Source organism: Daphnia pulex, chromosome 8 (genome assembly GCF_021134715.1).
Source record: "Daphnia pulex isolate KAP4 chromosome 8, ASM2113471v1".
NCBI lineage: Eukaryota > Metazoa > Arthropoda > Branchiopoda > Diplostraca > Daphniidae > Daphnia > Daphnia pulex.
In genome coordinates this window covers 6,002,917-6,026,805 of record NC_060024.1, presented here as the reverse complement: position 1 = coordinate 6,026,805, position 23,889 = coordinate 6,002,917, and the positions used below count along the sequence as shown (strand labels likewise).

The following is a 23,889-nucleotide window of genomic DNA, read 5'->3' as shown; positions in this document are numbered from 1 at the left end:
TTGAGTATAATTGATAAAAAACGTATTAACGTACCACATCATACTGGGCTGAAGGCCACACGATCTTATCCAACAACGTTTGGTCTATATATTTTTTCTCATCTTGGCCGGCCAGTATCATAGCTCTCGTCAAACCGGTGATCCCTCATAACGTGAAAGGTGTAATTGGAGCGGAGCCATTCGTCAACAGCGTCGACTTCTCTCTGCAAGATGACACTGTCCGAGTCCCTTGAAATGAAAACGTCGACATTGGGATCGAGCATAACCAAAAAACGGAACATCCTCCCGTTGAGTCCTCGAAGGAGAGCTGGATCGATGGGTGTCAGTGATGTGATGTTCCCTGTGATATCTATAACACTGCACAGGTCGAGGTGGTTGAACTGACAGTGCAATTCGCACAACTGTTTGGAAACAATATTTCCTGGGTCGTTTTCACTGTGAAAATTGTGATAAATCCGGACGATCCAGCCGGGATACAGTTTCTCCGCCGCAATCAAAATTTTTCTCAACAGCGAGTCGTAGCGATTAATTGACAGTGCCGACACATTTCCTTTACTCCCATTGCCGAACAATGAATACGCGAAAACTTTTTGGTGTGCTGCGCGTGCGGATGAATCCGCACTACACCACCGGAAACCGCCAAGTGGCACTGTTGAAGTTGATTCGTCGGCAAATTTAGTCAACGTTCCATTGCAATTGCATTTCGACGTGACTTTGACATCAGTGCTGTTGGTTTGCTTCACATTTGACGGCTGAATGTTTTCAACTGAATTTCCGGGTACATTTTGTTGCGATAGTCCTATGGATTGCCGGCAAACAACAAATACAACAGCGAATCCAATAAAAAATAAATTTCCAAAATAGTAAATTTCGAGCGTTGGACTTGGCCGATGTGATCATGCTTATTGAAATCTAATGTAACTTCTCGAACAGGGTCTGTCATCGAACAGAGCTATAGGTAGCGAGTCCTGCGGAGTCTTGGGGTGACTACGCTTTATAGCGCAGAATCTGCTGGCGTGGCTTGTGCAACTTACATTTGGCACAACCTTCGTCTGTTTTGGGATCGTCTCGATTGTCAGGTAGACAATTACCAAATAGGGTTCGTCTGTGGGCCTGAGCTTTGACCCCATCAGCACTCTTCTCCATCTCATTATCGAGAACTGCCGTCGCTATGTGCGGTCGGTGACACTGTTACAAAGCTTCTGCGATGATTTTAGAAAATTTACATAATAAATATCTTTTAACATCAGTGACTTAACATATTTTTTAGAGTACGTCAAAGTAGGCTGACACTGTATAAATTACATATTGATTTGAATTGATTAATTGCAAAAATATGGTCGAGATTAAAATTGGAGAGAAAGATTTAAATTGAAAAGCGGAGTCTTAGGGTGACTGCTTGCTATATAGTATTGCTTCACATATTACACGTTATTAATTTACTGGGTAGAATTAATTGATAATTTTTTACAATGATGCATGCTGTTATAGCTTAGAATTCAACTGATAGCATTTGTTGTCTTTTGGCAAATAAGTTTATTGCTCTCGGAAGGCATTACATGACAATCTGTTTAGGGTTGCTATTTCTCACTGATGTTATGTTTGCTATAGTTGCTTCGTTTAGTATGGCAAGAAATTCCAAGTGATTATTACTGCGGTTGATTAAAAGGCGTGGCTTTATATGTATGAAAAGTAATAAACATAGAGAGTGTACTTGCTACGCACGTTTATAGACGACGTCTGTGGATTCACATATTAGGTGTATTGACAAAGAAAAGGTTGTGGGTAGAAACTATGTACAAATATTTAAACGTCGTTCAACAAGGATTGATGTGATGTTATTTAAATAACGCAATCTCATCAGTTTAGGATTTAAAGCATTAAGACAAATTTAGTACTTGATTTCGTACCCCTGCACAAAACTCAGAGATGGTTATATTTCACCACATAGACGTTTGATGTGGACATCAATCCGAGGAGGTGGGCGACGTTACTTCAACTTCAACACAATCCTCCGAATTGCTGCTAATACTGGAAGACGATGAAGATGATGACACTTTAGGCGTTATTATTGAAGTTGTCAAGGTAATCTCTGTTGCAAGTGAGATAAACATCATTATTCGTCAATAAACATTTAGTATTTTATTAACGATTATAATATACCTTTAAGTAATGCGTCTAGATCCATTCCGTTGCTGTGGACGTGCAGGTCGCAGCCTATGCCAGACAAAATGGGCAAAATTTCTGGTTTGGTCTTAGTCAAGACGAGTTTGTGGCCGTGTTTCTGCAGGCTCTTGATCATGTTGTCGAATCCCTGTGTATGCATAACGTTTAATTCATTGGCCAAAGTCCCTTTTTTTCAAATAATCTTTCAGCATGAATTTACGTAAGCGGTAGTGAAATCCGCCGCCGAGACGTGGCTCATGTCGATGATGACGATTATGCCGGGATAAAGCGCCGAGGCCTTGCGAACACTCGAGATGAAATATTCCATAGCTGTAAACACCAAGCTGCGATCCGGGGCTATAAGCAAATATTCGGTCGTTGGATTCTTTCGGGATGTAAATTATAAGCAAAGTAATTTTAGTTTTTTTTTTCTAAAAATATGCGTAGTTTAATACCTTGATTTTGTGAATTCTAATCCGTGGTCGAGCCGTACTGTACAAGAGCATGCCCAGATTTACAGCTGTGCCAATCAGAATGCCTTGGGAAAGTCCGACGAACACGCAAAAGACGAATGTGACTCCAAACGGAACCAAATCGATTTCTGAATTATTGCGAATATAAAAACATGAATATTAGTTCACTAACCAAGTACAGAATTTAAAAAATATTTTTCATACTCTTTGACTTCCAGACCATTTTCATTAAGCTGATTTCCACCATGAAAATCACGGCGCAGATGATGACAGCCGCCAAGCAGCTTTTTGGAATGAAGAAGAAGTACGGCGTCAAGACCGAAATGGCCAAAAGCACCAAAACGGCTGGATATGGAAACATACGTATGAGATTTTGGTAATGTAAAATTTAAAAAATCCAATTGGTGCTGTGAGCCAAATTTGAATTTACCGGTATAAATTCCATTTAAAGGTGTCCGTACGCCACTGGCGGCGTTGACAGCTGTGCTAGAGAAAGAGCCAGTGATCGGATAAGATGACGCAAACGAGCCCAAGATGTTACTCGTTCCAATAGCGATCATCTCTTGACTGGCATCAATTCTTTTCCCTTTTGCTGTAGTATCAAGTCCAAGAAATTGATTTTTAAAAAATGAACATTTTTCACAAATTGATTATTAGTACCTAAAGATTTGGCGATGGCGATAGATTCGAGAACGGCAACCAAAGGACTGATGTAAAGAGATGAACCAAGATTTCTGCATACCTCCACGAACGAGTATGTCTCATCGCCATTCTGGCAGGAGAACGCGGGAAGTTTGAAAGGAGGAAATCCGCTAGGAATGTCACCTAGAATATCCCATAAAAATTCCATTAGAAATTTTGTTTTGCGTAATATTTTCAATTCTTTTTTTTTCTCACAGCTAACACAGATGATAGTTAAAGAAAAAAAGCCTCAAATTAAAAATTAATTACCAGTGAGCGTAAAAGGATAATCACTTCGTCCCGGCTCTGTAAGAACGTAAGCAATAATCGACGCGACGACGATGACGATGGCGTTGCGGGAAACCGAAATCAGCCAAAATCCCGTGTTGAACCAATTTTGCCATCGATTCCTCTCGCCTTCTTTACCCAATTTGACTTGATCGAGAATCTAAATATACCATAAAACATTTTTGAAAGAATTAAATTTTACCAATTTTATGATTGCCCGTTTGTTTTGTGTTACCCGGAGGAGAAGTAAAATGGCGATGGAAGAGAAACCCAAAACTGCGTCCCATTTCTTGGTCTCACCGATGTGTTCAAACACCGCGATCCACGTATTGAGAAAACCTTCGTCGTCAAACTTCAACCCGAGAAGAGCTTCGATCTGAGTTGTGGCTATGGTAAAAGCGGCGGCGCTAGTGAACCCAGCCACTACGGGGGCAGCTATAAAGTCAATCAAGAACCCTGCAGAAAAACGCAAATCAATCAAGTAGCTAAGTTATCTTTTTATATGTGAAATTATTACCGAAATTGAGAAGCCCAAAGAGAAGAACGATGCATCCGGTTATGAAAGCTAAGAGAATGGCCGCTTCGGGACCCATTAGCGCCGCCCCGGAATCGTATGTGACGAGAGACATGAGAGCCGTCGGGCCGATAGTGACGACGGGCGTACTTCCCAATAGAAGATAAACAAAGCAGCCCATGTATGACCCGTACAGACCATACTAAATAAACAAATCGTGATGATAAAGGTGTCAACACGGAACATTTTTTTTCTAAATCAACATCCTTGTTCTACAACTATATTTATACTTTATAGCTATAGCCTTGAATACTTAACAAGTATATACTCAAATATACCTGTCAGTATTAATTCATATTTTAAAATTAATAAAGAAAATATCCAGTATAAAAATATACCTGAGGAGGAAGTCCGGCCACGGTTGCGTAAGCGAGTGCTTTGGGAATCACTGTGACTCCGACAGTGATGCCGGCCACTAGATCGGCCACGAAATCCTGCAGGGAATATTTCGGTAGCCACGTCAGGATTGGGACGCGCATGTACAGCGTTTTCTTTCGAAAAATGCGCTCTTTCTTCTTTTGCCACCAAGACGCTGGTGGCTTATCATCTTGTCCCTTTTTCAACCGGATAACGGTCACGGAATTCGGTTTTCCCGCAGTTTGGCTTGCCTCGTCACTATCGCCTGGAAAAAATTAAGGATATTATGTTAGTCTTCAAAATTAAAAAAAAAAAACGATTGAGACATTTTTTGTGTATACTAGAATCGTTGTTTCCTTCCATTTTCGCCATGGGGGAGGGGGGGGGGAATAATAAGAAAAACGTCTCGTTGAAATTGCAACTTGTGGAACGTCCCAGACGCGCGTATGGACGACTGGCAAGCAAAAGCCAGACTAAATCAGCCAATAAATCTATCTGTCGAAAGCGGAATAAAACGATCAGCGTTTCGAGTTACCGACCGATTCATGGGACACTTTTGAAGTTGATCTTATCCAAAAGTTCCGACTTAGCTTATTGGGCGTTGATAACAACATCCACCAATATGTCATAAAACAAGTCTAAGCACTTTATTCTAGGCTAATTGAATTTAGTTCCTGCTCATCACCACTTATTACGACAAATAATTTATTACACTTATTACAATAAAATAAGATACATTTTTTTGAAGTATGGTCACGGCCGGGTCACGGGCGGCTTTTGCGGGGGTTTTACGTTGCTGTGGCCAATCGGCGGTGCAGTTTTGAGGAGCTTTTCAAACTGACAGAAATTTTTTTGGGGGGTTATGTTTATATAAGGAATATAAAGGTGACGCTTTTACCGTTTTCGTCATGTCTCCTATAGTCGTTTACTTAACGTTATTTCCAGGAATACACTTCGATTATTTAACGTTGATTATTATCTAAGTCTGCACCGCTGTACGCGACAGCAGCGTTTCATTTTACAGTATTTTGTTGATGGAAAATGGGCAACTTTCATTGTATTTTCGAACAGATTTTGACTTAATAGATATCAACATATCAACAGTATTCCCAGTCCTTGTGATCTGGTGGTCGACATGTTACTGGACATTTTGATGGGATTTCATTAGAATTTTCACCGACACCACCGACGAAGTAACTGCCATTGCGCATTGTGGGGAACGGTAAGACTTTTAGCGGAGACTTCTTTTTTAGTTCATTTCTTTGGCAATGGTAGCTGTCATGAGCCATCTGATGATGGTTGAAAGAGAAAAAGGCCGGAATAATTAATTTAAAAAATTGATTACATTACGAATGATTGATAAACTGACATGTTCACGTACCACATCATACTGGGCTGCAGGCCATACGATCTTATCCAACAACGTTTGGTCTGTACTTTTTACCTGATCTTGGCCGGCCAGTATCATAGCTCTTGTCAAACCTTCAATGAGATCTCTGCGTTGGTGAAGTTTAACTCCCCACATTCCTACACAATACACATGTATGCAAAGAATGGGGACAAATAATTTTTTTTCTCTTCATTTAAAAATAGAATTATTCGTGCTAATTTCAGGAAATTGCAAACTCGCACCTGCCAAAATAATTGCCGTGTGATTCTTGTGATCCCTCATCAGATGAAAGGTGTAGTTGGAGCGGAGCCATTCGTCAACAGCGTCGACTTCTCTCTGCAAGATGACACTGTCTGTGTCCCTTGAAATGAAAACGTCGACATTGGGATCGAGCATAACCAAAAAGCGGAACATCCTTCCGTTGAGTCCTCGAAGGAGAGCTGGATCGATGGGTGTCAGTGCTGGGATGTTCCCTATGATATCTGTAACACTGCACAGGTCGAGGTGGTTGAACTGACAGTGCAATTCGCACAACTGTTTGGAAACAATATTTCCTGGGTCGTTTTCACTGTGAAAATTGTGATAAATCCGGACGATCCAGCCGGAATACAATTTCTCCGCCGCAATCAAAATTTTTCTTAACAGCGAGTCGTAGCGATTAGACACTGCCGACACATTTTCTTTAGTTCCGGTACCAAACAACGAATACGCTATGACTTTCTGGTGTGCTCCGCGAGCGGATGATTCCGCACTGCACCACCGGAAACCGCCAGGTGGCACTGTCGAATTTGATTCGTTGGCAAATTTTGTTAGCGTTCGATTGCAATTGCATTTAAACGTGACTTTGATATTGCTGCTGGTTTGCTTCACTTTTGAAGGTTTTTTCGATAGTCCTATGAATTGCCAACAAACAACAAATACAACAACAAATACAATAAAACCAAATAGTAAATTTCGAGCGTTGCACTTGATCGGTTTGATCATCGTTATTGAGATTTATATACTGTACTTTGGGGAGCAGGCCTGTCATCGCAACTGCTTTAAAACGAGATAATAAAATTTGGGTATACGAAAAACAACCTTAGGTCTATCTGTGTAGCGTTCATCTGATAAGATAAAAGACGAAAAAGTAAATTCATTATTTCTTATCAGGATTTCAAAATCGCGCACCATATTATCAGTTGTGTTTCACTTTCGGACTTCACGACGGAACAAAAATATAAGTATAGATGAATAATATATAGTGCACAGTGTTGGTTATGTTTTAACAAAACCTTATTACGCAATGGACTAAATTGTTTCTTTTTTTTTATTAGTTTAACGGCATATCGACCTAGGTGAAGGAGTCTTGGGGTGACTCTGCTTGCTATAGTTGCATCACATATTACACGTTTTTTTATATTTACTGGGTAGAGAATTAATTGATAATGTTTTACAATGATGCTGTTAATATAGCTAAGAATTCAACTGATAGCATTTGTTGTCTTTAGGCAAATAAATTTATTGCTCTCGGAAGTCATTACAATCTGTTTAGGGATGTTATTTCTCACTGATGTTATGTTATCGCTATGGCTGCTTATTCGTTTAGTATGGCAACTAATTCCAAGTGATTATTACTGCGGTTGATTAAAAGGCGTGGCTTTATGTATAAAAGGTAATAAACATAGAGAGTGTACTTGCCACGCAAGTTTATAGACGACGTCTGTGCGGATGTAGCGGATGTGCCTAAAAGAAAAAGGGATTGGGAGTCTCCGGCCTCTGTTATAAATTACCTGTCTCTGTCTTTTGCCCCAGTCCTTGGAATAGTTGCCAATGGGTATGATGTGCTTCTGGGTGGATTTGATAAAGTTCGGAGTATTCACTTGCCATGGGTAGTAGCGTTCACAAGCCTAATATGTGAAAGGGAAAAGGTATCAAAATGTGAATGCCGATATTATTTAAGGGGGAAATTTAAATGTTGGCCGTTGCAAAGGTCATTTAAAAGAAGTTGAGTGGCTTGCGACAGGGCCGAGTACCCTGGGTGTCTGCAATCATTGCAGTTAATATAGGAATAGTCTGGATCTGTGACCAGGTACACTCCAAGTTGCAGGCGCTGTTGAAAGACAACACATCCGCGGATGTATTCCTCAACTAATGAATTACTTGAATCCCACAAGATTCGCATTTCTGGATAATTCCTATAAAGAAATCAAATTTTTAATTGAATCTAGATTTCTATGCGACAATATAATTTACTCACTGAAGTTCAGACCGAACGGCATCATTATAGTGATCGATCTTTTCCGAAAAAACCTCCGTGTTCATAGCGCCAATGTCACCATACTTTTCCACGACTGGGTATTGGTTGAGCCAAATAACTTTGCTGACATTCGCCAACTGGCCGAGGAACGGAGCGAGTCGCTTCAGTTGTTTCCGATAAAGTTGATGGTCGTCTTCTTTCGGCGTTGAAAACATATGCCACATGGCAATACCTGTGTATGAGAAATTGATTTAAAAAAAACTGCTGTTAATGTTAAATCCGGTTATAATTTATATGAATGCTGGCATCATTAACGATATACTGTACGATCATCAAAATTAGTGTGACAGTCATTCAGATAGAGCTCACGACTACCCCGGACTACCCCATTCTTAAATTTCACCTAGAATAATCAAGTCTGGTCGATCAGTTTGACTATAAGTTGCCCACTGACGTATCGTATCGGTAACACTGTCATTAATTAGAGGTCGCCATTGAAAGGATAAGCGTAGTCTCATTATCTCACTAGTAACTTCCATATCACCGTGATAAACAAATGGGAGTGGGCTCGGTTCTGATTTCCGGTCGTAGTCTGGAATCAACTAATTAATATAAATAATTTAAAGATTGCACAATAATTAAGTAGGATTGAACCTATATTTTTAAAAATATTGCCCATCCACAGCCGCACATATTATCGTATAGCCTAGCTACTGTCTATTATTACCTTGAGCAAGTTAAAAAATTGTTGTCGAATTCTGGAATCGCCTATGAATGCAAAATGCAAATTTTTATTGGGTCTCTTGATGAAGTTCAGATTATTAGAAGGATTCCGGTCTAAGTAGTATCGCTCATTATTTTCATTAAGCAAATCATTAAAACAGCCAACTACTTGATTAAAAGTGTAAGGCATCAGGTGGCAAGATCCCAATTTGGATATCATTCGACTGTTGTCGTACGATCCATCAGCTTCTTTGGCGTAGTGGTGATCCCTTTGGTCTAGTAAATTCCCCGAGCACATCACCGGAGCCGGAGACTCTTTTCCTATTTTGGAAATACGCTGATTTCGGGTACAAATGCACACGATAATCACGACCAGAATCCACTTGAACACACCCGATATTAATGCATTGCTCTTATAAGAAGTTCTAATGAAATCCTTCTGATTGAAATAATCGAAATAATAGCACAGCAGGTTGGGCATAGTGAATAGATGTACGAGCTTCGCCACCACTGTATCACGTTTATCTTCTAGGTTACACTTATAAATGACAAAAACAATTAGGCACTATTATACGTCAGCTATAACTGATCAGCTGTTATTTTGATTGCTCGCCATCTGACTGTGACTATATTATTGTAGAACGTTGGCTTGCCCCGTGCAAAAAATGTCTCAGGTGTAAATTGTTTCCCAAGTGGCGCTCTCTTGTGAAACTACACGTAACTTTTTTTACCGGTTGTCGTGACAGTATAGAACGAAAGTTGTCGACCAGCAAGTTATACGTGCATGTCACATATATACTTTGTTCAGTCATTACTGACATTCTTATCAGTACCGCCGGGATTACCAGGATTATAATTGCACATCCCTTATACCTTCGACAGGTGATGAATTCGACTTAGATATTTTAGTATTTAACTATTTATAATGTTACCGGTCTATGTTATTGGGAAACGTGGAACTATATGTATTTTCAAACAGATTTTTACCGAACAAAAAATCAACAGTATTCCCAATCCTTGTGATCTGGTGGTCGACATGCTTCTGGACATTTTGGGGGGATGGGACTGTCTATTGCATTTTCACCAACATCACCGACGAAGTAACTGCCATTGCGCATTGTGGGGAACGGGAAAACTTTTAGAGGCGACTTCTTGTTCAGTTCGTCTCTTTGACAATGGTAGCTGTCATGAGCCATCTAATTGGTTATAAGTGCGCATCCAGATGTTTTAAAGAGAAAAGGAGATACATATTAGGCTAATTTCAAGAGATTGATTGCATTGCGTATATTGGCCTAAATGCGCAGCATATAAGAACGTATATTACACGTACCACGTCATACTGGGCTGAAGGCCAAACGATCTTATCCAACAACGTTTGGTCTGTATATTTTTCCTCATCTTGGCCGGCCATTATCATAGCTCTCGTCAAACCCTCAACGAGTTCTCGATGTTGGTGAAGTTTAACTCCCCACATTCCTGTACGTGCAAACGGATGGAGGCAAATTATTATTATTATTATTTTCAATTTCAAATATAGGATTATTCGTACTTTTTTTTTCAGACACCACCGGATAGGGATAGACTATATGAAAGCAAACTCGCACCTGCCAATATAGCTGCAAAGTGGAATGGGTGATCCCTCATAACGTGAAAGGTGTAATTGGAGCGGAGCCATTCGTCAACAGCGTCGACTTCTCTCCGCAAGATGACACTGTCCGAGTCCCTTGAAATGAAAACGTCGACATTGGGATCGAGCATAACCAAAAAGCGGAACATCCTTCCGTTGAGTCCTCGAAGGAGAGCTGGATCGATGGGTGTCAGTGCTGGGATGTTAGCTGTGATATCTGTAACATTGCACAGGTCGAGGTGATTAAACTGGCAATTCAATTCGCACAACTCTTTGGCAAAAAAATTGTCTGGGTCGTTTTCACTGTGAAAATTGTGATAAATCCGGACGATCCAGCCGGGATACAGTTTCTCCACCGCAATCAAAATTTTTCGTAACAGTGTGTCATAACGTTTAGACACTGGCAAATTTTCATAATTCTCAGTAGCGAATAATGAATATGTGATGACTTTCTGGTGTGCTCCGCGTGTGGATGAATTCGCACTGCACCACGGGAAACCGCCAGGTCGATGTACCGTCGAATTGTTGTCTGAATTGTTGTTGGGAACTTGTTTTAACGTCCGATTGCAGCTGCATTTAAATATCAGTTTGTCACTGCTGTTATTTGTTTTTGGCGGGGTTTTTGGCTGTCTTATTAATTGCCAGTAACTGATAAACACAACAGTGAATAGGCCTACAGCAGTCACACCAAACAGTAAATTTTTGCAGTTGACCGGTTTGATCATCGCCATTGAAATCGATACCTTGTCGAACATTTCTCGCACGGCAGCTAAATGTGTATTTATGTGATGAAACGAGATGAAAGTGGCAAGAAAGACTATCTAGTATGTGCAGCACTCGGCACCAGATAAGGAAAACAAACGAAAACGTCGATTACCTTTCCGTATGGTCCAATCGTTATTGGTTATTCCTTATCAGGATTTTAAAATATAATCATGATATCCTACTATATGATGTAGGTTGTGATTCACTTTTGGGCTATATATGTATGTCTCACAAAAAAAAAAAAAAAAGATTAGTGTGTAATATAATTGGAAATGTCGGGAAATGTCTGTTCCACTTTCGCGACTTTCAAGGGCAGCAACGATGAATTGTTTATCGCTTTACAGCAGGCTGCCACCTCTCTTTTAGAAAATAACGCTCCGCTTCTTTTGTAGGTTTCGTTACGCTGTCTCTGTCGTAGTCCTGAGGCTACCTTACATCAAACCAGCAGAAATCCGGCGTAAATTGTCTCCGCCGTGGTCTCCGTATAGACGGTATGGAAACTTAGCAAACTAATGATCGAATTTATCATTAATCTTGTGCCCCACATAGTATAAACAAATCTTTCTGGAAACAAATTAATATATTGCAAATCTGAAAATCTCCTTCTTTCTAAAACCCAAATTTTTCTATGGAAATGCACATATTCTTACTAGAAAGATCATGTAAAACACGGTAAATGCTCCATCGCCAAAGACTAAGACATACAAAAAAATATCAAGGAGACACTTCAAAACATTACATTAAATTTATAAAATGTTTGCAGTTTTTACAAGGCAGTTGTGGCCGAGTGGTTAAGGCGATTGACTAGAAATCAATTCCTCTCTGAGGGCGTAGGTTCGAATCCTACCAACTGCGAAACTTTTTAATTTTCGAATCTATTTTTAAGAAAGAAGATAGTTTAATCTATGACTTTATATTAAATATGTGTTCAAATACAACTGTCATTGGAGTGGCGTACAAGGCTAAAAACCATTGTGAAAATATCCTTTAACCTGAAGACGTTGGGAGAATAGGCTGCATCTCCTTGAGGAAAACAAACTGCAGCCTGGCACAAGTGAAATCAGTGATTACTTGTATGTTTGCTCATCGGAAGGTATGTGGCGTTCGACATTCTAGCAGGATTCTATAGTTTTGAACTTTCATATTCTTTTATTTGGAATTTGTTAGTCTAAAATCCTGCTCAGTACATATAATCGTATATCTAATGACTCATAGGCGATGTATAGGTGTATACATGCGCATGCATTTTGGGTTTTGTGTATAGGCCTAGTTCTCAAGCGGTTCAAACTGGACTGTGAGGCCTTTAAATGCTAAATAGAAAACAGGTCAATCGTTGGACATTCTATTTTAAAATCTATAACCTCGAACTCTCGGCGAGACAATAGCCTTTATAGCCCAACAAAACAAAAAGGTGAAAGCTCAACTTCATTTTTGAACGAGGTCAGTTTTTTTCCCTGGATTATTGAACTTTTTTCCTATCCCAATGGAAAAAAAAGAAAAGTTTTCCGTGTTTTTTGCTGGGTGGTGATGCGCCTGCTGCTGGACCGCGGAGTATAGGGTATAAAAAGAGCTGCGGATTTCTTGGAATATCACACTTCACCTTTACAAGTCCTTCAGTCAACAATCAAGTTCACTCCTCAATTTAAGATGAATACCTTCAAAACTGTAAGTTATACCAACTCCTTATTATTGTAGCCTATAATCGAATCTCGAATCGAATTTAAAATAGAATCGTATTGAATTGTTTCTAACTAATATATATGACTTTCTGGCAGGTCGTTATGATTTGTGCCATGTTGAGCGCTAGCTGCTCCGGCCAGTACCTCTCCCAGCAGTAAGTTGAACTACATTCTAAGTAGATTTTTAATGTGAGATTAAAATTTGACACTGATTGGCTGATGGATTTTGTTTTCGATATGATTAGCAACCAGGGAAACCCTGGACTCGGTGGAATGATGAGCGCTCCCCCGGCCTATGCCGGTCAAAGCCAACAATTGCAAGGCCCATCGCCCAGCAGCCGCCCGTCATTCGCTCCGGTTGATCAATCCAGCAGCCAGCAGCAACAAGCCAGCCCAGCAGCATCGGCTAGCTCTGCTTTCATCAGCGGAGTCGCCGCACCGGCCACCACCCAGCAGATCTGCACTTGCATCACCGTCAACCCAACAGCCTCAGCAGCAGCAGCTTCATCGGCCCAGCAGCAATCTGCCCAGCAATCCGCTTCGGCACCTTTGACCGACTCCTTCGCTCCTGCCGCCCAGCAACAGCAGACCTTCTCTGCTCCCCAACAACAACAATCCTTCGCTGCTCCCCAACAGACCTTCGCTGCTCCTGCCCAGCAACAGCAGGCGTATGCTCCGGCTCAATCCGGTCCAGCTCAGAGCGGCAACGGACGTTATTAAATCATACCGACATATACCTCTACTGCTGGTGTGTGAATAAATACCTGACGGTCATCTTCTATAAATGACAGTAAACTCATCTGACAAAATAAAATTCAATTCATAAATCTCAAAAATCTGGCGCGCGTTTCTTTTATTATTTCGATTGGGTTGACGTACGTTCCCAGCAGTATAGCGCGCAATTTAAAATGCACGCTATTTTGATCTCTGTAATAGACGCCTTTGAAATGGTTACTACACCACATTGTCGGTTCACATGACGAGATTACGTCCATTATATTTCTCCCGCCTGCACGACCATCTTCCCCGGGACACAGCAGCAGTGCATCCCATCAATTCGCCTTATTCCGTAAAAAGAAAAAGCGCGGGCCATTCAAAATGTCTCAAATCAATTCCGGGATTTCATTGCACAGTGTTTATATGCCACAAATGTTCTCACCCCTGCACCTAACCGCATCATTGGAAATACCGCTTATATTATTGTTCCTTACGTAAAAATAACAATCCCTTTTCATATATATTTCTCCGTCTGTTTGATGTTTTACAAGAGACTCGGGACCCTGAAACACGGGTGCGCTTGCGTGTGGCGTGCCCGCGGGACACCGTATATTTCTTCCTGGAAAAAGATATATAATATACAGCGACAAAACAGTCAAAAGACCAGGGCGACGACATAACCAGTTAACCACCACCACGTCAAATGTTTTTGTGAATAACCGATCCGACAGCGGACCAGAAAGACATCTCAGCACCGCCCACTACTCGGCCGCGATAGTTCTATATAAATGCTGATTTGGTTGCAATTGGTAGTCGGTATGTCGGTAACAACATCGAGTAGCCTAATGCCGGAAAGCTACAACACTCATCCGTGGGTTAATTGTAATCAGAAATAATAAACCCGGAATAAACTCCGCCGGCCCTCCCCCTATATCGCTTATCGAGTATCGACAGACAAGATGCGAAGGTGAAAAAAATGTTGAAAAAAATTACATTCTTTTCATTATATTCGTTACGGTCTTTAGGATATGAAAAAATTTAGGATGGATTAATTATTTTTTGCGTGTTTTATAGTCAACAGTCAACTTCTCTTATGCCACTTCTAGATATTTTATTATTTTTACCTTACCTTTGCGTCCATTTACAAATTTCTTTTATTATGCCCAACTATTATAAGTTTTTCGCAATAGCCAAAATGAACAAGAGAGAGGAAAAGTATAATTGTGATTGAACTAAGATGTGACCAACTATTGTCCTCTTGTCCGGGGGTTGGCAACTCACAACTTGGGTGTACGAAGATTCGGGATTCTAGAGAGATTCTAGAGATTCCGAAAGATTCTATGAGAGGAGAGATAGGGAGATTCTGGCCAGGGCGGACCAGGGTGTACGAAGATTCTGGGGAGTTGCCAACCCCCGCTCTTGTCATATTAATTTAAACACTCATTTTCAGAGTTTGCTGGATGAAAAATATTCCAACCGTTGATAAATTGGATTCTCCAGTTCAAGAATGAATATTTTTCTGAGAGCATTATAGGCCACATCAATTTGAGAAACACTAAGACGAAATTTGCTTCAGGTGTTCACAGGTATTGTAACTCTTGAGCGAAACAGAGTTATATCAGCAGATGTGGCCGAGTGGTTAAGGCGATTGACTCGAAATCAATTCCTCTCTGAGGGCGTAGGTTCGAATCCTACCATCTGCGAATTTTTTGTTTTTGCGAATTGTTGAATTTAAAAAAAAAAACTTTGAGAACAGTCTTTTACAAAAGGTCAGAATTACTCTAGAATGTTTTCTTACGCAAATTAGCAACGCGAATTGTGGGATACACAGGTTTGTAACAATATGTTCCTCAGTCGAAATATGTTGGATTTGGGTTTTTACGCGAAATCATTTTCAATAGTCACGGCAGTTGTGGCCGAGTGGTTAAGGCGATTGACTAGAAATCAATTCCTCTCTGAGGGCGTAGGTTCGAATCCTACCAACTGCGAATCATTTTTTTTGCAATGCATGCAAAACCCAAGGCAAAACTTATGCACTGTTTCAAGTTGAACTATTAAGCGATTTCGTCGCTTCCTCAGGCTAATATATTTTGCATCAAGTATCACAATCAACAACTTTTCCTACTTCACACCGAAGTTTGCATGTTTGTTTTGTTTGTTTTTTCTTGCCGAAAATTTTGGAAATTGTATGGGAGCTCTGCTCACATACAAGCAGATGTGGCCGAGTGGTTAAGGCAATTGACTCGAAATCAATTCCTCTCTGAGGGCGTAGGTTCGAATCCTACCATCTGCGCGGTTTTTTCGTGTTTGGAAGTAATTACTAGTCTTATTTAAAGTCATTATTGCCTGAGAATTTACAGTTGACTAACGAATGAATTAAAATTGCGCGTGTTTTATGTTAACGATCCTATAGTTTCGAGCTATGAGAGGATTTATTTAAAGTTCCAGAAGTCCAATTTTGTCCAGCACAGTAGATGTGTCAATTAGAAGGTTAAGGAATATATTCAAAGGAACTCGATATCAAAAGTAAGAAGTAAAGAGAACCAGAATAGCCACCAAAAATTCATGTTATCTTTGGTAAAAAGAGTGGAAATCAAATATACCAGGTCTGGTTTGAATATAAATTCATGTGACATTTAAGAACGGATGAGTCGGTCAAGGTAGAGATAGCTGAGAATTCCGGAAGACTTTTTCTCGCTTCCAGGTTCAGCACAAACTGGAGTCGGGATGGTCTCCTTGCAGCTTTTATCTCTCAAAACGTAGGACTGGGCCAAATCGGTGGCGTTCCTCATGATGCAACCCGACGGGCCAACCAGTTCGTTGGAGAACTGCCCATTGTAATCTCCGCATAGACCGCACAACTGAGACCGGTGGATAGCCGGAATCATGGTGACGATATCATCGCCGGTGTAGCGTATACTCATCTTGAGAACAGGAACCTGGACAAAATAGCGGGCTCCAATCTTGTTGACGATGGCGTATTGCGTAATGTTATCCTTGTCGCTCAAGACGTAGGGCTTGTTCGTCTCGATCTTGACTATCTTATCGTTGGCTTTCAGCTCAACGCTACTGTCGGTCATCGGGTTGAATTCAAGCGTGTGCCCTCCGACGTGAACCCTGGCAGCCATCGGCAACGAAGTGTTGGTTTTCCTAGCAAAGATAGCGTAGCGCGGAGTGGGGGAACAGTCAGCCGATATGAGCGTGTAGCATTTCGGAAGGTCATAGTTCATGTTGGTTTTATCAAAGGTCACCACCGCTTTTGGGGCGACGTCACAAACGCCCACCCAGCCGGCCTCGATGGCCGTCAGATGGGACATGTCGAGCCGGGCGTTGCGCAATTTCACGCGCGTACTCTTGAGGAGGTCGATATTCTCGTACTGACTGTGAGCTTGATCCGTTTTGACAAGAAGATTTATGTCGTCTTCTCCGACGTCCACTTTCAGCTCAATGTGCCCAGTTCCAGCGACGTTTTTGGTCGGAGTCAACGGACTGTTGGTGCTCAAATAAGGCAGCAGAACGGGCCTGAGCAGAGTGTTGATTCGATCGAGAGCCGTCTGACCACCAGGTGACATGTTCTCGTATTTGATGTCGAATTTGTAACTGCGTGGAGTGGCGTAATGAAGGACGGCGTCGTAACAAGCCTGTGGAGTATATAGAAAATGTTTTGTCAAATTATTTCATAGACTAGAATAAAAAAATGATATGCACCCGAGTCATGGGACCTGCAATGCCAGTACGTCCAGCGTCATTGCGGTCCAGATCACAGCGATCGTAAGGGTACGAATTGCGGATGGTGGCGGCCTCTTGCTGAGATTCCGTAATGTTTCCGACGACTTTAACCGTCATCGTAGAAATACCTTTGGCATTGGCTTTGGGGCACTCGTTGGCAGGAGCGTCACCCCAGACCATAGTGACATCACGATGGACGGAGGGCTGGACGATGGACGGGGTCTCGAAAATATCTTGAGGTAGAGCGGACCAAATTGTTTTCACGTTGACGCAAAGAGCTCGGCTGGGAACGCCAAGCGTAGGATTACTTAATCGGGCGATCTTGACAGTTACCGACGACCGAATATTAAACGGCTCCTTCTCTACGTTGACTTCGACGTTCCATTTGCGTTCGGGAGTGCCGAGTAGAGTGACGGAGCCTTTGACGTTGTTGTACGTCACTCCGGGCGGCGCTCTCCTCCAAGGAGGTGGGTTCGAATCCGCTTTCAATCTGATTTCAATCGCTTCGGCCGGATTGATTCGAGTCCGGTGCAGAACCGTTTTCATGGAGCAAGTACCGGTGGGTGGGTAGTGGTAGAAGTAGTTGCGCATCTGCATCAATCCCATGACCAAGAAACCCGGAGCGCTGCCGTGCGAATTGATCTCGGAAGGTTTGAACGACTCGTACACCAGTTTGGCGATGGAAGCCTTGCCCGTGTAAGTTTCGCAGTCACTAACCTCAACATGCGATTCCAATCCCAGTCGAGAGTTGATGCTTTCACGGACCACTAAACCTGTACACGTAAAAATGTTCCAAACGAATTTGATTTCTTTACTTTCTGTCAGCTGATTTGTCTGTACCTTTGCGGAATTTCTCGCCTCGAGTAACCAAAGCGTTGGGTTCACATTCGGGGCAGCTGTCTTTAAGGTAAGAAAGGCCTTTAGAGTCAGCATCTCGACTGGACACGACGGCCGAGGTTTTACTGGTAAACAGTAAAGACAGCGGCTTCTCTTCTGTTGGCGTGCTCATTTTGATTTCGATCTGAGTGTCGGCCGGAGAAAATGAAACCTGGACGTTGTCCGGCCAATGGAAGCGCGACCCGCGCGTCTTGACTATTCCTTGCCTAACGCCCAGTGGATTGTAGACGGCTAGATAAGTGGTCACCTATTGAAATCAATAAATCATCACAGTGTTAATAAAATCCTAAAATTTAGATCGACAATTGTTTATACCTGGAAATTCATGCCGAGATCGATCTGAATGGAGCGACCAATCTTGTTGGCTGTATTGACGTTTCCGTAGGATAACTGGTGGCGGGCGAAAGCAGGAGTGGATAGACCAACGCCGAGGGCTAAACCGATATCGTTGGGCCTCCAACTGAATTGATTTCCGCCCAGCATGACCATGCTGCGAGTCAGCTTGACGCCGCGAGAGAGCAACTCTTTCATCGCTTTGCCTTCCATCAGAGCACCGAGTTCATCTCCACCGATATGATGGTACATCAAATCGTAGCCTTGTGATCGCAAAACAATTTCCACCTTAAACTGAGATTTTTGGCGAGGAGCAATTTTCAACGTTTTCTGCAACAGATCCTTAAGGGTGTCTAACTTGAAGTCCTTGGCATCCATCTTGCGGAAGAGACGGAGATAAGCATCGTCAACACCTGCGAGAAATTTAACCGGAATTTTTTAAACTATTAATCACAAAAAATGAAATGAATGGTGCTGGGATTGTTTTACATACCTTCGAAGCGAAGCATCATCTCCAAGGGAATGTGTCGATATTTAGAAATGCGATAGTTGGCTCGAGCGGAGATGATAAGGGGTGCGCGAGATTCTTCGCCGTATACTGTGGCCAACTGAACACCGCCTCCGAAGCCATATTTCCCATCTTGAAAGTCAAAGACGCGATTGCTGGACCGGAAAAAGTCAGTTTTCAAATGGTCGACACGACGCATCAGCAGCTGCAGATCCGAGGAGGTGGACTGGAGGCAAGGATTCTTAGTATCGGCATAGTTCTAATAAGTAAAAAGAATAATAATTAATGATAGTTTCAAACCAAAATTTTGATTTTATATCAGCTTACGCGTCCGGTCGTCAAGATGAAGTTGAGTACTTCTTGATTATTTTCATTGAGAGCCACGCCAATCAGCTCTTGCAGCTCGAGGGCGGTAGGTCTGGAGCGGAATAGAGTGGAGATGGCGGCCATTCGGATCTCGGTGGCTTCCGTCGTGTTGTGAATGATGGGCATGATGACAGACAGGAACTTGTCGCGGTTGGAAACAGCCACGAACTGCAGGGCGAAAATGACGTAAGGACGGACCGCTTGCGGAACGGTTTTGACGTACGGAACGAGACGCTCGATGGCGGACGGGAAATTGGTGTTGCGCAAGGCCATGATCGACACCACCATTTCGTGGTGGGTCTTTGCCGATTTGAAGGCATCGTAAACCATTCGACTGTACTTGTTGATGGTGTCGTTCTTGCACGGCCTTAATTTGCTCTCGCAGGTAACTCCAACAAGGTGACCGAAGGCGATTGCGATGGCAGACTTCAATTCCCTGTTAAGAATATTGACAAACGTGACTAGATGAAAACAGGAAACATAATAAACTGATTAGAATATTCCATGTACTTTGTCTTGATGCTGGAACTGCCTTTCACCAGATCTTCCCAGGATGCCAGCAGCTTTTCAGATGGCAGGCGCAGGTAATAAGGGATGAAAGCCACCATGCGCTGAGCTTCCACGTCGGAGAGCTTACCACTTAAAACCAACTCCTTTACCATCAGAGCAGCTGGGTTTGTACCGGTTAACGGAAGGATCTCAGTGAACAAGTTCCTTAGATATTTCGACAGATAACATTTCGAGATCATCAAAGACTCTATATGTTCGTGTTACTGTTTTTACTCACTTGAGTTCCTCGTCTTTTTCAACACTTTTCCAAACAGCTTGCAAGCTTTCCAAGCTCATGGCGGTTATCAATTGAATGGCGTTCGAGGTGGCAGGATCTATCAGTGCTTCCTCATTAAGAGGCGACCAACCGATTACTTCTTTCAGCTTAGTCAATACGGGAATAGCCTGTTATTAACAAACATATCAGCAAATTATTTTCTTTTACTACTATTTAAAAAATAGTAATTATAAATCTCATCACTTTGATACGAAGGGTTTGTTGTGATTGAGGCTCTTCTGGGTGCAAATAATCTTCTTCGCGGGACAAGTTGATTTCATCGGCCGTCGGAATCGGACGCTTGAAGGTGTAACGAAGACTCGCGTGGTGCTTGGTCAGGCCGGATGCAGGGATCGGCTTAGTAATGGGACCCGATGATTTTAGTTCCATTGTAGTGCTGCGTTACAGAGTAGGTATCGATGAATAATTATCACAGATTTAACTGAAAAATAGGATATTATATTTCATACTTGGCTCGATTGTAGAGGGGAGATCCTGCCGGTGGGTACCATTGGAGAACTTGATATCCAAACGACGAAATGTGGGTCACCTTCAAAGTTTTGCCCAATTCCCGGCTGAGTTTATAATAAACTTGAGTTGTGGATTGAAGCTCGTCCTCTTGTTTGCCGGTGCAGGTGGTGGTCCCGAAGGTGTTGAAACCCACACGAGGAACATTAGTGCAGTCGTTCTGATTGCGCTGTTTGAAAAGCAAATAGCGACCTTTTCCATCGTCGCTGAAAGTGTAGCTCGTAGTGCAGGCACCGTTAATAGTGTCCTGTAGAAAACAAAATCAAAGTTTAATAAACAATCAAGAAGAGTAATATACAAATAAAGGTGAGTCTTTTTACCTCAACCGTACGCATGAACGGGGTTTCCCCTTTGCTAATATCTCCGGCAGAGGCATCCATCTGCAGCTTGGATGCCAGGGCCTTCTTGATGTTGACTGACCATTCAACATCCGACGATTCAACATAGAATCCGGTAATCTAATTAAGAAAAAAAAAAAAAATTTATGCGCGTTAAATTTTATTAGTAATTTAATTTCCATACGTACTTTCCCGTTCGAAAACAAAATTTTAAACGGCTTTTCTAAAATAACTAGATCCGGTTTTTTGAGAAATTTGATGGTGTTGAACAGAGCTTCGTCTCCATTGTGCATACCCAAAGTTAGATCTGAAAGCTGTTATCAATCAACAATAACCTCAAATTGAGTTTAACTTAAATCAAATTGATCAGATTAAATCAACGAATATTTTACTTTGAGTATGGCTTCCGCTCCTTGTTTCTGGATGAGCAAATTGCCACGGATACCGAAAGAAGAGCCAAACCAAATCGGTTCACGAACGCCAGTTAAAGTGTATGTTTGGTAGCTGTATTGGTATTCTTGTCCGTTTTCAAATAAACCTGCAATAATAAAGTATAATACAATTAAAAAAGCGGAGCAAGAGAGTGCATACAAATAATTACATGTGTAGAAAACACGAAGGAGAAAACCGAGAAAACAACAAAAACACAACAAAATAGATAGAATAAAGCAAGCAGGGCATTTTAAAAATTACCTTCCGCCTGGCAGTGGGCAGTTTCCAATAAGAAGAACACAAATATAACAAACATACAGCACCGGCGTGCCATCGTTAGATCTATGCAGAATGTTTCACACGTCCACACCAGACGCCCGTTGGTACGTTACTAACGCGCGTATATATGATAGTGACCTCTTTTTTTTCTTGCAGATTCCTTATTTAAAAAAGATGTTCACAGCTTTTATTTGAGAAGTGGAAACGGGGGAAATGGTGACGACGGAAATAAACAAAATTCAAGATAAAGTTTATTTTGACTTTCGTCAAATGTAAACAGACGATGAGTAGAGTTGTCTTAAAGGATACTTGAATCAAATTTATGTACTTTCTATACGTTTCTATACCGAGTGTATCTTAGTAACTGAACAATAAATTGGTTGTTTAAAACAAATAAAGTGAAAGCGCTAGAATTAAGGCCTTGCCAATCAAGCCAATAATCAGAAATCGGAAAACGCATGAAAGTAAAAAGATATAGATATTTTTCTACGTCAAAATTTGGATGTCCTTTTCCAAAATTATATTAATTTATCATTGACAAACACGGGAATTAATTATTGTTTAATACCTTTGTTAATAACATTGATACAAAAAAGTTGAGAACAACAGAGAAAATGAAATTCTTTTTACTACAAATAATTGTAATTTAAATTCGTAAAATCTGATGTTTTAAACCCCTGTTATCAAATATAAAGAAACTAATAACAAGTAAATCTTATGCATACAAAAATTAAAAGAAAAAATATTTCCGCACGCAGTTGGTAGGGTTCGAACCTACGCCCTCAGAGAGGAATAGATTTCAAGTCTATCGCCTTAACCACTCGGCCACAACTGCTTGTAATTAATTTACGAATCAGGTAAAGTTATACATTTTCAAAAGAATATTGACTAACCTAAAGTATATAGCCTACTTAAGCATAGCCGAATGGATGGACTAGTTCAAGCCTGGAGCTCCCCTATCTTATCCGTGCTTTCGATTTGACGCTGTCTCTACCTCCTTTTCCCCAGAGTCGAATAGCGCATTCTAGTGATGGCGAAGAACAACTTAAAAAATAAAACATGCGGCTATTTTTAATTTTTGAACTTATATCAAAATAATTTTCCTTTTTTCTTTCGATTTGTAACATTTATATAATTAATCTAGTTAATTATATTACGATTTACAAGCAACATTTTTTCTTGAATTTCGTCTATCATAAACGATCAGAAGTTCTAATCGTCAGTAGCGTTCCAACTCGATTTTCTGATAATCAATTCCAATTGATTAACGAAATTATCGATCCAACGCGTAATCAATTTTTGTTTTTTTAATGCGCTTTTTTCAAAATAGAAGACGAAAGACAAGATTTTTGACTTTTCAAATATCGAAAGCAAAGTGGCAAAATATCTGACATGGCAAAGGTACAAATATGGTTTGGTTAAAATTGATCATAGTCTCATTAATATTGAATTTACTCAATATTCCTAAAGAGGGGGGGGGGTCTAAAGAGAGCCGTGCGGACCTATATAAGCTGCCCCTGGCAGGGCTGGCCTGGCCAGCCAGTTACCATTCTTCACTGAGACCTGCAACGAGACGGATGTCTGCTGAGTCTCGTCCCATTAGATATCGGTCCACTGGATCTCGGCCCACCTGGATCTTGGCCCACCTGGATCTCGGCCCACTCGGTTCTTATAAGAGCCAAAAAATGAGAAAGGCAACTTTGCTCCGCCAGGAAGGCCACTGGCCTGACCAAAAAGGCAATTGCCTTTTTTAAACTCACTTTTTTTAAATTTGCCTTTCTGACTACCAAGGTACAGTACCTACTCGAAGTTTGGGAACGCGCGAGCGCGCGCGAGAGAATCTTATGGGGAAATGTGTTTTTTGTCGGGGATCCGAAAAATCCAATTTTTGTCGGATCGCGACGAAATTTCTTTTGGCCGTAGCCATTTTGGGTAGCATTAAGCTGATTTTTTTCAGATTTTTCCTATCAAGGG

At 41.4% G+C, this 23,889-nt stretch overlaps 5 protein-coding genes and 5 non-coding genes across 18 annotated transcripts; 5 read left to right on the top strand and 5 right to left on the bottom strand.

Moving 5' to 3' along the window:
- Positions 1-1,767: 1,767 nt before the first annotated feature.
- Positions 1,768-5,456, bottom strand: LOC124199262 (sodium-independent sulfate anion transporter-like). Its single transcript, XM_046595016.1, has 13 exons — positions 5,276-5,456; positions 4,881-5,034; positions 4,521-4,804; positions 4,126-4,324; positions 3,844-4,064; positions 3,591-3,768; positions 3,300-3,464; positions 3,070-3,231; positions 2,844-2,984; positions 2,622-2,767; positions 2,387-2,551; positions 2,164-2,314; positions 1,768-2,092 (listed from the first exon to the last, which is right to left on the bottom strand). Exons 2-13 carry the CDS (start codon positions 4,909-4,911, stop codon positions 1,968-1,970), a joined length of 1,968 nt encoding a protein of 655 aa, XP_046450972.1. The 5' UTR covers positions 4,912-5,034; positions 5,276-5,456; the 3' UTR covers positions 1,768-1,967.
- A 124-nt stretch (positions 5,457-5,580) lies between these two features.
- On the bottom strand, positions 5,581-9,466 carry LOC124199264. Of its 8 annotated transcripts, none has more exons than XM_046595023.1 (7): positions 9,061-9,466; positions 8,896-8,936; positions 8,169-8,770; positions 7,702-8,106; positions 6,172-6,822; positions 5,921-6,066; positions 5,581-5,828 (listed from the first exon to the last, which is right to left on the bottom strand). In XM_046595023.1, exons 4-7 carry the CDS (start codon positions 7,796-7,798, stop codon positions 5,637-5,639), a joined length of 1,086 nt encoding a protein of 361 aa, XP_046450979.1. In that variant the 5' UTR covers positions 7,799-8,106; positions 8,169-8,770; positions 8,896-8,936; positions 9,061-9,466; the 3' UTR covers positions 5,581-5,636. The 8 variants fall into 8 exon arrangements, 7 of the variants coding, with proteins under 7 accessions (XP_046450979.1, XP_046450980.1, XP_046450976.1 ...); XM_046595024.1 differs by having other exon boundaries at positions 8,169-8,400; XM_046595020.1 differs by having other exon boundaries at positions 8,169-8,400; positions 8,896-9,466.
- Positions 9,467-10,243: 777 nt separating this feature from the next.
- LOC124199265 lies at positions 10,244-11,354 on the bottom strand. The gene is made up of 2 exons (XM_046595026.1): positions 10,441-11,354; positions 10,244-10,367 (listed from the first exon to the last, which is right to left on the bottom strand). The coding sequence occupies exon 1, from the start codon at positions 11,271-11,273 to the stop codon at positions 10,449-10,451; it is 825 nt and encodes a 274-aa protein (XP_046450982.1). The 5' UTR covers positions 11,274-11,354; the 3' UTR covers positions 10,244-10,367; positions 10,441-10,448.
- Positions 11,355-12,056: 702 nt separating this feature from the next.
- On the top strand, positions 12,057-12,138 carry Trnas-aga. The gene has a single exon. It is a non-coding gene; the product is annotated as a tRNA-Ser (tRNA).
- A 707-nt stretch (positions 12,139-12,845) lies between these two features.
- LOC124199565 (predicted GPI-anchored protein 58) lies at positions 12,846-13,790 on the top strand. Its single transcript, XM_046595400.1, has 3 exons — positions 12,846-12,948; positions 13,059-13,117; positions 13,208-13,790. The coding sequence occupies exons 1-3, from the start codon at positions 12,931-12,933 to the stop codon at positions 13,680-13,682; spliced, it is 552 nt and encodes a 183-aa protein (XP_046451356.1). The 5' UTR covers positions 12,846-12,930; the 3' UTR covers positions 13,683-13,790.
- Positions 13,791-15,300: 1,510 nt separating this feature from the next.
- Positions 15,301-15,382, top strand: Trnas-cga. Its single transcript has one exon. It is a non-coding gene; the product is annotated as a tRNA-Ser (tRNA).
- A 203-nt stretch (positions 15,383-15,585) lies between these two features.
- Trnas-aga lies at positions 15,586-15,667 on the top strand. Its single transcript has one exon. It is a non-coding gene; the product is annotated as a tRNA-Ser (tRNA).
- A 223-nt stretch (positions 15,668-15,890) lies between these two features.
- On the top strand, positions 15,891-15,972 carry Trnas-cga. Its single transcript has one exon. It is a non-coding gene; the product is annotated as a tRNA-Ser (tRNA).
- A 124-nt stretch (positions 15,973-16,096) lies between these two features.
- Positions 16,097-22,879, bottom strand: LOC124201118 (vitellogenin-5-like). 2 transcript variants are annotated; one of them, XM_046597572.1, is made up of 15 exons: positions 22,827-22,879; positions 21,898-22,075; positions 21,597-21,742; positions 21,393-21,518; positions 21,187-21,324; positions 20,809-21,113; positions 20,543-20,735; positions 20,300-20,466; positions 20,023-20,226; positions 19,474-19,948; positions 19,132-19,405; positions 18,621-19,051; positions 18,249-18,552; positions 17,388-18,181; positions 16,097-17,320 (listed from the first exon to the last, which is right to left on the bottom strand). In XM_046597572.1, the coding sequence occupies exons 2-15, from the start codon at positions 21,968-21,970 to the stop codon at positions 16,316-16,318; spliced, it is 4,635 nt and encodes a 1,544-aa protein (XP_046453528.1). In that variant the 5' UTR covers positions 21,971-22,075; positions 22,827-22,879; the 3' UTR covers positions 16,097-16,315. The 2 variants fall into 2 exon arrangements, with proteins under 2 accessions (XP_046453528.1, XP_046453527.1); XM_046597571.1 differs by having other exon boundaries at positions 22,809-22,873.
- Trnas-uga lies at positions 22,669-22,750 on the bottom strand. Its single transcript has one exon. It is a non-coding gene; the product is annotated as a tRNA-Ser (tRNA).
- Positions 22,880-23,889: the final 1,010 nt, after the last annotated feature.